The following is a 12,766-nucleotide window of genomic DNA, read 5'->3' as shown; positions in this document are numbered from 1 at the left end:
GCCGTCTATGGGGTTGCACAGAGTCGGACACGACTGAAGCGACTTAGCAGCAGCAGCAGCAGTGGCCTCCCCTGGCTCCCGCCCCTCGGGAGATCTGGGGGTTCCTAAGGATATGAGCTAACACTTTTCAACATAGTCACTCTGTGTCAGCATCTGGGCTGAGACACTTTGTACATATTAACTCATTTAGATCCTCAAACCCTGTGACGTGGCTACGGTTGCAATCCCCATATACAGATGAGGAAACTGAGGCATAGAGCAATTAGTAACTGAACAGGTGGTTTCTTACTGGCCATGACAGCAGAGCAGAAGGATGAAAAAGGGAAATGGCAGGGTCCTCTGGCACTGGGAGTGGGGATGGGAATTACAGGAGGTGGCCCTGGCCTTCAAGCCTCCTCAGAGAGGAGGGGGGACAGTGGAGAAGATGGAAAGGGATAAGAACAGGACAGCAGAGGGAAAAGAAGGAGGAGAGAACTACAGAGAAAGAGCGAGTGAGGTTGCAGAGAGAACGCCAGGACACAGGGGCTGTCTGTTCTCAGCTTTGCCCGGAGATGAATGTGACCGCCATGCTAACTCTGGCCAACACCCCTGCCCCGCCCCCCCAAACCCAGGCACCCAGCCCAGCCACGGCCCCCAGGGCCACCAAGCTGGAGCCAGAACAGGAGGTGTAGGGTTGGGTGTGCATCCAGACACAACACGGACCCCACTGCCCTGCTTGAGCCTTGGCTGTCGTCCTGTCCCATTCTGAGACCTTGGGGGCAGGGTGGGGAAGGGTGGCAAGGGTGCCTGAGCAGAGAAGAGAGGGCGACAGGAAAGTAGAGCCCCGAGGGAGACTTCTCTAGAGGAGGGGACCCATCATTTGATCCCTTGGGAGCAGAGATGGAGAGGAAGAGAGGGAGGTGAGATTTCCTAAAGACCCAGGAGACCTGAGGCAGGGTAAGGGTGAAGGAGAACCCTGAGGCCCTTTTCAAGAGCAGACACAGCAGAGGGAGAGACAGGCTGTGTACCGGGGGATGTTTTCTAAAAGGAAACACATGATAAAGCTAAGGGAACAGAGGAGCCAGGGGGTGGCCAGGGAGTGGGGGGCCAGAGCCTGCAGGAATCTAAACTTTCAAACATACAGGGGTGGGGCGGCAGGGGCCTCCTAGGCCCAAACCGAGAGCTTTTCACTGAATTTTATGTATTTTGGGTGTTACCCGGTGGCTCCTTCCCCGCAGCTCAGTGAGGCTCAGACACATTTTTGTCATTCCTGAGTCTGGGCCTCTGCTTTGCGGCCTGGACAGACAGACAGGATGGCTTGGGCTGCCGGGGGGAGGGGGATGGTCTCCCCCTCCATCCTGAGTCAATATTGACTCAGCGGGACATTAGCCTGACCTCCCCACCATCTTTTCCTCCATGCTCCCCCCAACCCACACCCGCAAGTACAATCCAGACCCCTCAAATGCCTCCGGAGGTCAGCATATCTCTCACCAGGCTTCAGAAGCTCTCTTCACCTACCCCCAACCCCCTGCACACACAGCCATAGAAATAAAAGCTCTAAGCTCCTGACCCATTCCCCATACCTCTCTCCAGTTCTCAAATCATGAGGAAGTTCTGCCAGAAGTCTAACCTCCCTCCGCCTTTCTGAATTATCTGAATTCTCCCTCTTACTCAACCCACGAAGGGTATCAAGTTCCCTTCTTCCAGAAACATTCTCTCCCAAATTAGTGGAGGGGGAAAAAGAGAGAAGAACTTGGAAGAAAGTGGAGGGAGAACTTTCACTGCTGAAATGGAGATTCCCAATTTGGCCTGAGAGGGGAATAACAACTCCAAAATGGCGAGCACGTGGGATTGCCCAAGAGAGATTTCTGCTCCCAGATAGCTTTTGGGGTACCAAGAGGCCTGGTTGGAGGCGGATGGAGACAGGCAGAGACAAAGCATGACACAGAGACTGAGAGAGACTGGACAGAGAACACCACAATGGGAGCAGAGAGGATGAGATAAGAGAGATGAGCTAGGAGAATGAGAGACAGAGGTTCTTGGAGGCCAAGACAGCACATACCAATGACAGACAGAGGAAAAAACCTAGGAAGAGGGTCTCAACCCAGAGGTTGCCAAGATAATGGCACAGTTGTCTTGGGATGAACCTGGAGAAAAACATCCCTGAGATTCAGGGTGGGGAAGCATGTACCTTTACTCAGGCAAGTGGAGTCCCTGCCCTAGCACTGTCTGACCCCAGGCAAACTCAGAATAGGGGCCACTGCCTCCCACAGAATTGGGAGGGTGGGAGGAAGGAAGATGGAAGCGCTTCAACGAGAAGGCCAAGGTCTCAGAGAGACCCCTCATCTCCCCTGGGGTGCAAGAGGGGTAAATGCTGCCCTCCACTGTCCCTCGCCTCTTTCCCAGGGAGGCTTTACACTGGGGCCTGGGGCCACTGCACCGGAAGCAATCCCAGAGTCAACTACTTCCTTCTCCAAACAATGTGGGATCCTGTTAAAAACTGGCCTGAGATCTGGGACTGAATACAGTGGGGTGGGTTGAGATGCTCCAAACACACCCAGCACACGGTTCCACCAGGTCAGGGACCCTTGCATGGTCCCACTGCATTCAGACTGCCCAAGGGTGAGGAGCCCACATCAAGAGCTGGAGGACTTGAATGCTGGAGAGCTCACAGAGGGCTGGGGGCAGGGGCTGAGAGGAGACTACTGAGGTGGGTAATAAGCCTTAAGCTTGGGGTTTTGATATGCAAAGGCTGAGGCTACAGCAGGAGGAAAGAAACTTAGACTTGGTAAGGAAGGGCTTCCCAAAGAAGTTTTGAAAAGTCGGAGGTGGGAGGGGGATTTGGACAGGATCTGACTCCGGCCAGTGCCCCTCCTGCCCGGCTGACATCCTTAAGAGGCCCAGTGATGGGGAGTGGCTGGGGGAAAAATAATAGAGAAAATGGAGGAAGGCGGGGTGGCTAAGACTGGGAGAAAAAGAAGTCTTGAGAAGCAGCCTCAAACATCAAAATATACCTCCATCCCCAAATCAATGTCCTCACGTCCCTGGTTTGAAAGACAAGCGTGAGGGGAGATAGTCAGGCATCTGGGTCTGACCAGGGGAGAAAGGATTTTGGAACCATCTCTCATAGAGCCAGGAGGCTCAGCTTCATAACTCAGTTCACTGTGCAGCTTGTCTGATAACAGGTAATATATGGGCTCAAGGGGGTATGTGGAGATGGGTAGGAGACAGGGAGGCAGCCAGCCCTCCCCACTACAAAACCTTCCTAATTTCAGCAGAGACCTCAATGACCTCTTTTCTCACTCTCCAATCCATCTGTTTCTCCAGCCTCCCAGGAAGCAAGTAGACCCAGCTCTGTCTACTAGCAAGGAGGGACATCGCTCCCCAAAGAGAAGGGGACCCTGGAGATTGGGTTCAGGCACAACAGAGGAGGTGGGAGTGCTGGAGAGGGACCTAGGGCTGCTCCCCTGAAGGCAAAGCAGCAGGGTCCATGGGAGCCAGCAGCAGGAAGGAAGATTAGACACTGAGGGAGGTAAGCTTGAGCCAGGACATGCCCTTCTCTGGGAAACGAAGGAGAAAGTTCTGGGTCTGTGGGCCCGAGGCCTGAGGGCAAGGGTAGGATATAGGAACCCCTGGGCGGTCCTGGACAGCGTTGGCCCGACAGGTCTGTGTAGTCTCCCTTTCCCACTCCCCAGAGTGGGAAATATTCCCACTCTGGATGAGTCATATTCCCATTCCAAAGGTGAGAACAGTAATGTGAGTTTGGGGAGGGGTCCTCTCCCTAGGGGCTTCTCTGGTGGCTCATCGGTGAATAATTCGCCTGCAATGCAGGAGATGCAGATTGGATCCCTAGGTCGGGAAGAGCCCCTGGAGGAGGAAATGGCCACTCACTCCAGTATCCTTGGTGGGGAAATCCCATGGACACAGGAGCCTGGCGGGCTACAGTCTGTGGGGTCTCAGAGTTGCCCAGGACTTTGGATAGTTTGGCTTGAGCTGGGGTTACAGCTGTGGCCTGGGTGGAAACTTAAAAAGGGTGGGAAACCATTATGGAAAACATGTCCAGTCTCCCTCCTCCACTCGCCACCCACCAACTTGGTGGGGTAATTAGCCGAGGGGTGAAGCTCCCTGGGGCCATTCCTGACTGGGCTGGGGCCCTTGTTTGCTTTCCACAGAGACCCCCTCTTCTTTCTGCCTAACTCCATCCTCCTTCCATCGGGGGGCTCTTGATGAGTCACTCTTTCTCTCTTAAAATGCTTTTCTATCCCTTCCAGATCTCTCTGCCTCAGTTTCCCCTCTCACTTAACAGGGTTAAGAACAAGAGGAAACAACACCCATAACTGAAGAAATCACAGGCAAGGGCTGGTCTGAAGGGTATTCCGGGCACAGCTTCTTTCCTCTTCTCCATGTGGGGTGAGTGGTAGGTGGACAGAGTCCCCAAGATGGCATAATTGAGAGCTCCTGAATATACTGTCCTATATATTTCCTTTCCCCCTAACCCCCTCCCAACTGAAGAGAGTTGGGGGGAGGGGAAGAGTTAATCCAGTTTCAGAGAAAAACTTTCCCAATCCCAATCTGGCAGAATTGAGAAGATGGAGGAGGGGTGCACGATGGTATTGGGTGCAGATTTTTTTTCCCTGGATGAGAAGATTAAAGTGACGGGAATGGATCAGATTCCACCCCTACTCAAATCAGGGGCCCAGCCCAGCCCAACCCCGTGACCCCAGCCCAAAGCTTGAGCAAGACTTGAACCAGTGACTCACAAGTAAGAGGGAAAATAGCTGACACTAAAAAAAAAGCAAGAGGGCACCTCGTTTCTCCAAAAGGACACAATTCTAGCCCAAAGCTAACTGCAATATACAAAGTGTGTGTGTATGAGGGGAGGAGGGGAAGTGGTGGAGAGAAATAAACACATTTACCTAAGGAGCAGGGAATTAGGGGTGGGGGCATGACATAACCCCCATCCAACCTCCACCTCTCCTTCTAGTCCAAACTGTGATCAAGCCAGAAGTCAGGGAGAGAGCAGCCTTCTTCCACCCTCCCACCTCAGCATTCCAGGCCATTCTCCAGTCCCCTTCCCTAATGATGACATCTGACGTTTTTTCATCTCAAAGCTCCCAGGAATTAAGAAGGAAAATTCAAAGTCATATAGCTTCGCCTGCCCCCACCCGCTACACCCCCCAAATACAGCTCTTTCCAGGCTACTGACAGAGGCCCTGAGAGGGGGAAGTGCTCATTTCGGAACCCAGGCTGGCAGCCTGCTAAATCCTGGACTCAGGCCTCCAAGCCTGGTCTCCAAGGGCCCAGATTCCACACCCAAGCAGGGGGCCTTCCCGTGGCCCTCCCTCTCCCGACCCAAAGCCAGTCCCCGTCTAGCCTGCCCTCTGCCCAGCAGGGCACCCGGACCCGGCTCTCCCTTCCAGATTCAGAGGCCACAGCAAAAGGACCCCCGCCCCCTTTTGCAGCCAGTACATAGCAAATCCGGATTCCTTTACAATTTAGATGGGGGTGGGGGGGGTAGAGGATGTAGGGGAGGCGGAGGCCCTCCCCGAACAGAGATAGGAGAAGGCCTCTAGATCCCAGGATCAGAAAAAGGGGGGTCCCTCTTCTCCGTTCCCAGGCCTCTGGTCTTTGTTTGGGCTGAGGGGGGTGTCCCAGAAGCATCATTTGCCCAAGGCCCCCATTCTCCAAATTGGACCCCCATCCCCGCCCCCAGCTGGGCCGCTGCAGTGTCAGCTGGACTGGGATAACAAAAGGCACCCCCTCCCGCGACTCCCTTTCCCATCCAAACGCAGGAGTGGGGGCTGGGGAGTGGGTGTCCCCAAGGGTCCAAGGGGGCCGCGAAATCTCACTCACCGTCGACAGCGGCCGCGACCAGAGCTGAGAGCAGGGGCAGCAACAGTAGCAGCGGCGGGGTCAGCATGGTGTGGGCTGATGCAAGCAGCAGCCCCCTCTCCTCTGGTCCTGTTACTTCTCGCCGTCGCCCCCCCAATTGGGGGGCCCCCCTTTTTCCTCCTTCCTCCCTTCTCCTCTATTCTTATCCTATCCTTCAGCAAAGCACACCAGGGGCGTGGGTGAGGATGTAGAGTTCGGAGCCCCTTGGGGAGGGCCTGCAGACGGGGCTGCACCCTCTGCCCCCAAATCCAAACCCTTCACCCCCTGCTTTTCTCTTCGTTCCTCTTTTTCCCCTTCCCGGGGCGAAGCTCACAGCCCCATCTCCGAGCCGCCTCCGGCTGCAAAAATGCACAATTGGGAGGAGGCGGGGTGGGGGGGGTGGGGGGCGTGGACCGGGTGGGGGAGCCTTTGGAAGGGGCCTGATGGAGCTCTGGGGGCTCCCCTCGTTTCCGCCTCCTCAGTGCACGGGCCTGGAGCTCGCACCACTGTTCCCGGGACTGAGGTGCCGCGGGGCGGGCTGAGTTGGGGGTGGGGGGGGGGAGGGAGGGGACCCGGAGAGGAGGGAGGGAGGGAGAAAAGGGGCGGGGAAAGAAAAAGCCGGGGCGGGGGAGGTGGGGGAGAAAGAGCTACGCGGCAATCCTGCGAGTGCGCATGCGCTGATTTGGCGCGCTGCCCTGGGGAGGGGGAGTCAGAGGAGCGACAGGATTTGGAGCTCTGGCGAGCGGTCCGAGAGCGGGGGTTCCTGGGGACCCGCCGGCTGGTTTTGGGCCTGGAGTGCCCATTCCCCTGACTGGGCGCTTCTGCCTGGCGCTCGAGAACTGAAGGGGCGAGAGGGATTGGGCAGGGGGCGAGGAGAGCTGAGCCGCTTGGCTTTGAAACTCGGTGTCTCGCCCTAGGATTTCAGGCTCCGTCTGGGGATCTAAGATCGGGAGGTGTGGACCGAGGCCTAATCTCCTGGGGGAACCCTGACTGTGACTCCCCTGCCTGGGGTTGGGGCGGGCTGGGGGCCGCCAGACCGTGGGGAAGATGCGGGGAGAGGCTGAGCTTTGATTTGGAGACATTGTCAGACCTGGACTGGGATTGGGGCCTGCGGCGGAGGGGGGCGGGGTGGGGGAGGGGCCGAGAAGGCCCGCCCCCACCTCGCTCTGGGGCTTGGCGTAAACAGGGACACCCGCGGGGACACGCCGGAGCTTGTCCGCTTGCCTAGGGCTTGGGGATGGAGCCCACCTTAGCACCCGCCCTGTCCTGCTCGCCTGGCACTGGGCGCGGGAGGGGCAGGCCCTGGTTGGGAGGGCGGTGAGTCACCAGCGGGTGGGGCTGAGGAAGGTCCACCCCGCTTCGTCCCGAGAGGTCGGGGCTCATTTATTTTTTTGTTTGGTGTTTTGTTTTTTTATACCTTCTGACTGGCTTCCCACCAAGTCGGGGTTTTAGATTCCGAGCAATGGGGATTTGGAATAAGATGAGGGCCTCTTGGACCTCTGTTTCCAGGCCTCAAGTTCTTCTAAGGAGGTGTCTGCTGGGTCCCGGACCTTTGTCCTAGGCAGAGTCCACAAGGGACTCCTAGCTCGGAGTCCACGGGGCGCCGGGCGGCTCCCGGAGCCCAACACTGTGCTTCTGGCCACTGCCCCCTTCTGGGCGGTGTTTTACCGCTGTACTTAGGGTGTCTGACTTTCTGGTGTCTGGAAGTCGGAGTTCAGGGAGACAGCCAGCGACGCTAGCTGCCAGAAACTGACGTTAGAGTTGAGGGAGGTTTGCGCCACCCTTCTCCCTTTTAAAATTCTAGTCAAGGAAAGGCCCCACATCCTCACTCCAGTCGGGCCCTGGCAGAAAGCAGAGCAGCATGGAGGGCTTGTCTATTGAGAGAAGCGACAGCCAGAGAAGAATCCAGAAGCAGCTAGACCTTTCCTCCAAACCAGAGCTTCCTCCAGGCGAGCTTTCTCAGGGCCAAGGCCACCTGCCTTTAGTCTCCCGGGCCAGAAACCTTAGACTTTTTGCCAACCGGTCTTCTGGGCCTTTCTTTACCGATCTTACAAACCTGGGCTCAGGACTTATCTTTTTTTCCTTTGAAATAGAGCTCAGATTTTTCCTCCGTTTCCACTGCCAGAGTTTCTCTGGTCTGGGGTGGGGTCTTATTCATCCTTTCATCCAGACCTCATGGGCTAACACATGTAACATGGGTCACATGCAGGAACCTACTAAAGGTTTTTAATGAACACCTACTAGGTTCCTTCTCCCAGAACCCCTTCCCCATATTGTCATCCAAGTAAAGTCAGATTGAAACAGAGTTCAGGGGACTTCCCTGATGGTCCAGTGGATAAGACGCTGAGCTCCCAATCCCTGGTCAGGGATCTAAGAGCCCATACACTGCAGCTACTGAGCCTGCACACCACAACTAGAGAGCCCACATACGCTGCAGTTAGAGAAGCCCAAGCATTGCAACGAAGACCCAGCACCGCCCAAAGGAAAAAAGAAACAGACTTCAGGCAGCTTTGAAAGGAAAAAGCTAGCTGGAGTGACCATACGTAGCCTGAGAAGGTTGTGAGGGGGGCAACCCTGTTTCTTGGCTCTCCCTGATACCTCTCTTATGCAGGTGAATCTTCCTGAAACTGCTTCCTCTGTTTCTTCCTGGCTGGGGAACCTCTATTGGGTCTCCATAGACAACAGAATGATCACATGTAAACTCTTCTTCCAGTCTTGGCCTTCCAGGATCTGGCCTCAGCCAGCACATGGATACTTCTCACTTGCTACCTCCCAATCCCTGCTGTCTCCTGGATACGACTGTGTGTTTATTTTTATTAACTTTATATTGTAAAAATAATAATAATAATACTTAGTGGTTGCAAAACTTAGAGTATAGGAAGGTACAAGGTGAAAAGTAAACTTGCCACATTTCACACTCCCATTCTTCAGTCCCACCCTCAGAATAACCACTACTAAGAGTTCCTTGGGTCTCCTTCCAAGAGATTTTTTAAAAACAATAAACAGAATTCCCTGGTGGTCCAGTGGTTAGGATTCCATGCTTTCACTGCTGGAGACCTTGGTTCAGTTCCTGGTCCAGGAACCAAGATACTGCAAGCCAAAATAAATAAATAATAAACAAATATAAACATCTTTTAAAACTGCAAATCAGCTCATTAAGTATATACTGTTCTGGAACTTGCTTTTCTCAATTACCTCATCTTGATCCCTTTCCCATTGTATACACACGCCTAATTCGCTCTTTACATGGACTGCTTGGGATCTCCTTCCTTGGATACTCCATAGTCTATGCTATGCTACACTAAGTCACTTCAGTCATGTCCGACTCTGTGTGACCCCAGAGACGGCAGCCACCAGGCTCCCCCGTCCCTGGGATTCTCCAGGCAAGAACACTGGAGTGGGTTGCCATTTCCTTCTCCAATGCATGAAAGTGAAAAATGAAAGTGAAGTCACTCAGTCGTGTCCGACTCTTAGCGACCCCATGGACTGCAGCCTACCAGGCTCCTCCATCCATGGGATTTTCCAGGCAAGAGTACTGGAGTGGGGTGCCATTGCCTTCTCCGACTCCATAGTCTACTGGGATTGTTGGGCACTCGGGTTATTTCCAATGTGTGAAGTCCTGAGGTTGTCACTATAAGATGAGAGAATGCATATTTCTACCCGAGCCTTTAATTATACCCTTCTCTCAGCTCCTTCCTACTCTCCTCAGCAAGCCTCTCCTGTTATTCTCACTCTGCCCATCTCTCCTGTACCAAGCGTGCTCTCAAGACAGCCTCAGTACCTAGAACTTGGCACTTAATTTTGTGATTCTGTGTCTACCATCAGACCATAAACTCCCTTTGGGCAGGTATCATGTCCCTTTACTTATTTGTATCCACACAGTGTTAGGACCTCTTGATTGTTAGGTGGGTGAGCTTACATGAGTGTTAGGGCCAGGGGTGTCTGCACTGGTAAAGGAGACCATCATAATTACCATCAAATGGGATGTGACTGTAAGAACTGACTGTTTTTCTCCTATAGCACCCATTATGCATTCCCTCTCTGCCTCGACTTCTCTTTCTCCCCACTTCTACTCTAAAGAAGCTTTTTCCATCTTCAAATCCTTGGGCTGGAATTATAACCAAATAGGGGAAACCAAGGAGGAATTAATTCTGGGCAATCTATGATCAGGTTTACAAGAATGGTGACAGCAGGCAAAGAAATTGGTGGAGAGAATACCTCGTTTTTCTGGGATCTCCCAGCAGATTATTAAACATGTCCCTTTCCTTCCCTGGTGGCTCAGAGGGTAAAGCATCTGCCTGCAATGCGGGAGACCCGGGTTCGATCCCTGGGTCAGGGAATATCCCCTGGAGAAGGAAATGGCAACCTACTCCAGTATTCTTGCCTGGAGAATCCCATGGATGGAGGAGCCTGGTAGGCTACAGTCCATGGGGTTGCAAAGAGTTGGACATGACTGAGCAACTTCACTTTCCTTTCCACTTTGCTTTTCCTGAGTATAACAGGCACTGAGAAGGGGGGCATTAAGAGGGTAGCCCTGGAATTGAATGTCAAGCCAGAGGCTGGCACCACCTAGCGGTCAGATAAAGAAGTGTAAACAGGAAAAATGGGAAGGGTTTATTGGAAGACTGGAAGAGAACCAAGATTTATTGAGTACTTTCCATATACCAAGACAATGCAGTAGATTTTATATGGATTACTTCATTTAAGTTTTACAACTACCTTGTGGCATAGGTGTTATTTTCAGTTTGTAGATATGGAAATAGTCTCAGAAAAGGCAGATTTGAGGAATCTGCCTCAAATCACAGTGTGGATTGGAGCCCGGTTTCCTTTCACTTAAAAAACATTTATTAGGTACCTTATATGGGCTTCCCTGGTGGCTCAGAGGTTAAAGCGTCTGCCTGCAATGCAGGAGACCTGGGTTCGATCCCTGGGTCAGGAAGATCCCCTGGAGAAGGAAATGGCAACCCACTCCAGTATTCTTGCCTGGAGAATCCCATGGATGGAGGAGCTTGGTGGGCTACATTCCATGGGGTTGCAAAGAGTCAGACACGACTGAGTGACTTCACTTTCACTTATGTGCCAATTACATTGGTAGGCACTAGAGATGAGATGGAAACACGCAGTCTCAGCCTTCAAGGTGTGTGCAGGTTAATGGGGTTGAGCAACTAGATCACTGACAATTATAACAAAGGACCTTAATGCCTAGGATAAAGGCTCATGGCACAGAGGGCCATGGGAACCAGGGCAGGATACCTATCCCAGATAAGAGGGTCAAAGCAGTGCAGAGTGGATGATACCAGGCTATGTGTTGAAAGAGAGGAAGGAGATGGCAAACAATGACAGAAGGAAAAGGTGTTTTAGGCTGCAGGACAGGCAAAGACATGTAGGCATGAAGAAATTTGAGACACTTAAGGCAAATGTGGTATGGTGGAAGCTTAAGGTACTTGTTGGGGAAGATAATGGATGAAGTATCAGAGAGCCTAATCACAAAAGGTGACATTAGCCACACTAAGGACTTAGAATTTTTATCTGAAAGTAGAGGGGGGATTCCCTGGTGGTCCAGTGGTTAAGACTCTGCACTCCCAATACAGGGGACCTGGGTTCGATCCCTGGTCGGGGAACTAAATCCCACGTGCCACAAGACTCCATGCAACCAAATAAATAAAAAATAATATTAAATCCCACGTGCCACTAAGACTCCATGCAACCAAATAAATAAAAAATAATATTAAAAATAAAGTAGAGGGGAACCAGGTGAGAAATTGATGAAGCCCTTAATGCACCAGCCGCAGAGCTGAAGAGAAAGAGGATTCCAGGCTAAAGAGGCAGGATCAAGTATATTAATTTGCTTATAATTTTGGCCTAGAGGATAGTAACAGGGAAAGCTGGGTCTAGAAACTGTGGCTCACATTAGAATGTTCTCAAGTTTTCAGATTTTAGCAGCACATTTAAATCAACTGGGGAGCTTTTAAAATCCCAATGCTAACAGAAAAATAAAAACAATTCCCCAACGCCAGAGGACTTTACTACTTGACTTTGAGACTTGTAGGCTATGATAATCGAGACACTATAGTTCTGGGATGAGGTCTGACAAACAGAACCATGGGATAGAATAGAGAGCCAGAAATAGACTAACACACTTAAAGGTCATTTAATCCTTTCTTAAATTTGGCTTGTGCTGGGTCTTAGTTGTGGCACATGAGGTCTTCTTAGTTGGCCTCTGGGATCTAGTTTCTCAGAGATCAAACCCAGTTCCCCTGCGTTGGGATCTCGGAGCATTAGCCACTGGACCACTGGACCAGGGAAGTCCCAAAGGTCATTTAATCTTAATGAAGATGTCAAAGCAATCCACTGGGGAAAGGAATATCTTTTCAACAAACTGTGTTGGAACAATAAGTGAATCACAATCCCTACCTCACATCATATGCAGAAATTAATTCAGATTAATCATAGACCTAAGCCATAACAGCTAAAATCATAAAATTTTTAAGTGAAAACACAGAATATCTTCCTGACTTGGAAGTAGGTAAAAATTTATGTTATAGAAAGCCATAACCATAAAAGAAAACAAATTGATGTAGGAAACATCAAAACTGAAAATGTCTGTTTATCAAAAGACATCATTAAAAAAATGAATAAGTAAGCCAGAAAATAAGCAAAATATTGATTTCACAAAGAACTGGTATTCAGGATACATGAAAATTCCTATAACACAGTAATAATAAAAACACCCCACTTTTAAAAATGAACAAAACATTTGAACAGATACATCATAAAAGAACATGTATGAATGCCTAATAAGCACATGAAAAGCACTCAATATCTCTAGTCATCAACAAAATGCAAACTAAAACCACAATGAGATAATTCTCCACATTCACCAAAATGATTTAACTTTTAAAAACTGACAATACCA

At 51.4% G+C, this 12,766-nt stretch overlaps 1 protein-coding gene across 2 annotated transcripts in view; it reads right to left on the bottom strand.

Annotated features, from left to right (window-relative positions):
* LRP1 (LDL receptor related protein 1) overlaps positions 1-6,366 on the bottom strand; it is an 80,902-nt gene extending 74,536 nt beyond the window's left edge. Inside the window, exon 1 of one of the 2 annotated variants that reach the window (XM_027542300.1) lies at positions 5,833-6,366. In XM_027542300.1, the coding sequence (XP_027398101.1) occupies positions 5,833-5,899 (67 nt within the window). In that variant the 5' untranslated portion in view covers positions 5,900-6,366. The remainder of the gene's footprint in view (positions 1-5,832) is intronic. The other variant, XM_027542301.1, reaches the window with a different exon arrangement.
* Between the last annotated feature and the right edge of the window lie 6,400 nt (positions 6,367-12,766).

This window comes from Bos indicus x Bos taurus, chromosome 5 (genome assembly GCF_003369695.1).
Source record: "Bos indicus x Bos taurus breed Angus x Brahman F1 hybrid chromosome 5, Bos_hybrid_MaternalHap_v2.0, whole genome shotgun sequence".
In the NCBI taxonomy this organism is placed as follows: domain Eukaryota; kingdom Metazoa; phylum Chordata; class Mammalia; order Artiodactyla; family Bovidae; genus Bos; species Bos indicus x Bos taurus.
Note: the sequence above shows the minus strand (reverse complement) of the source record. Positions and strands in the feature narration are given on the sequence as shown.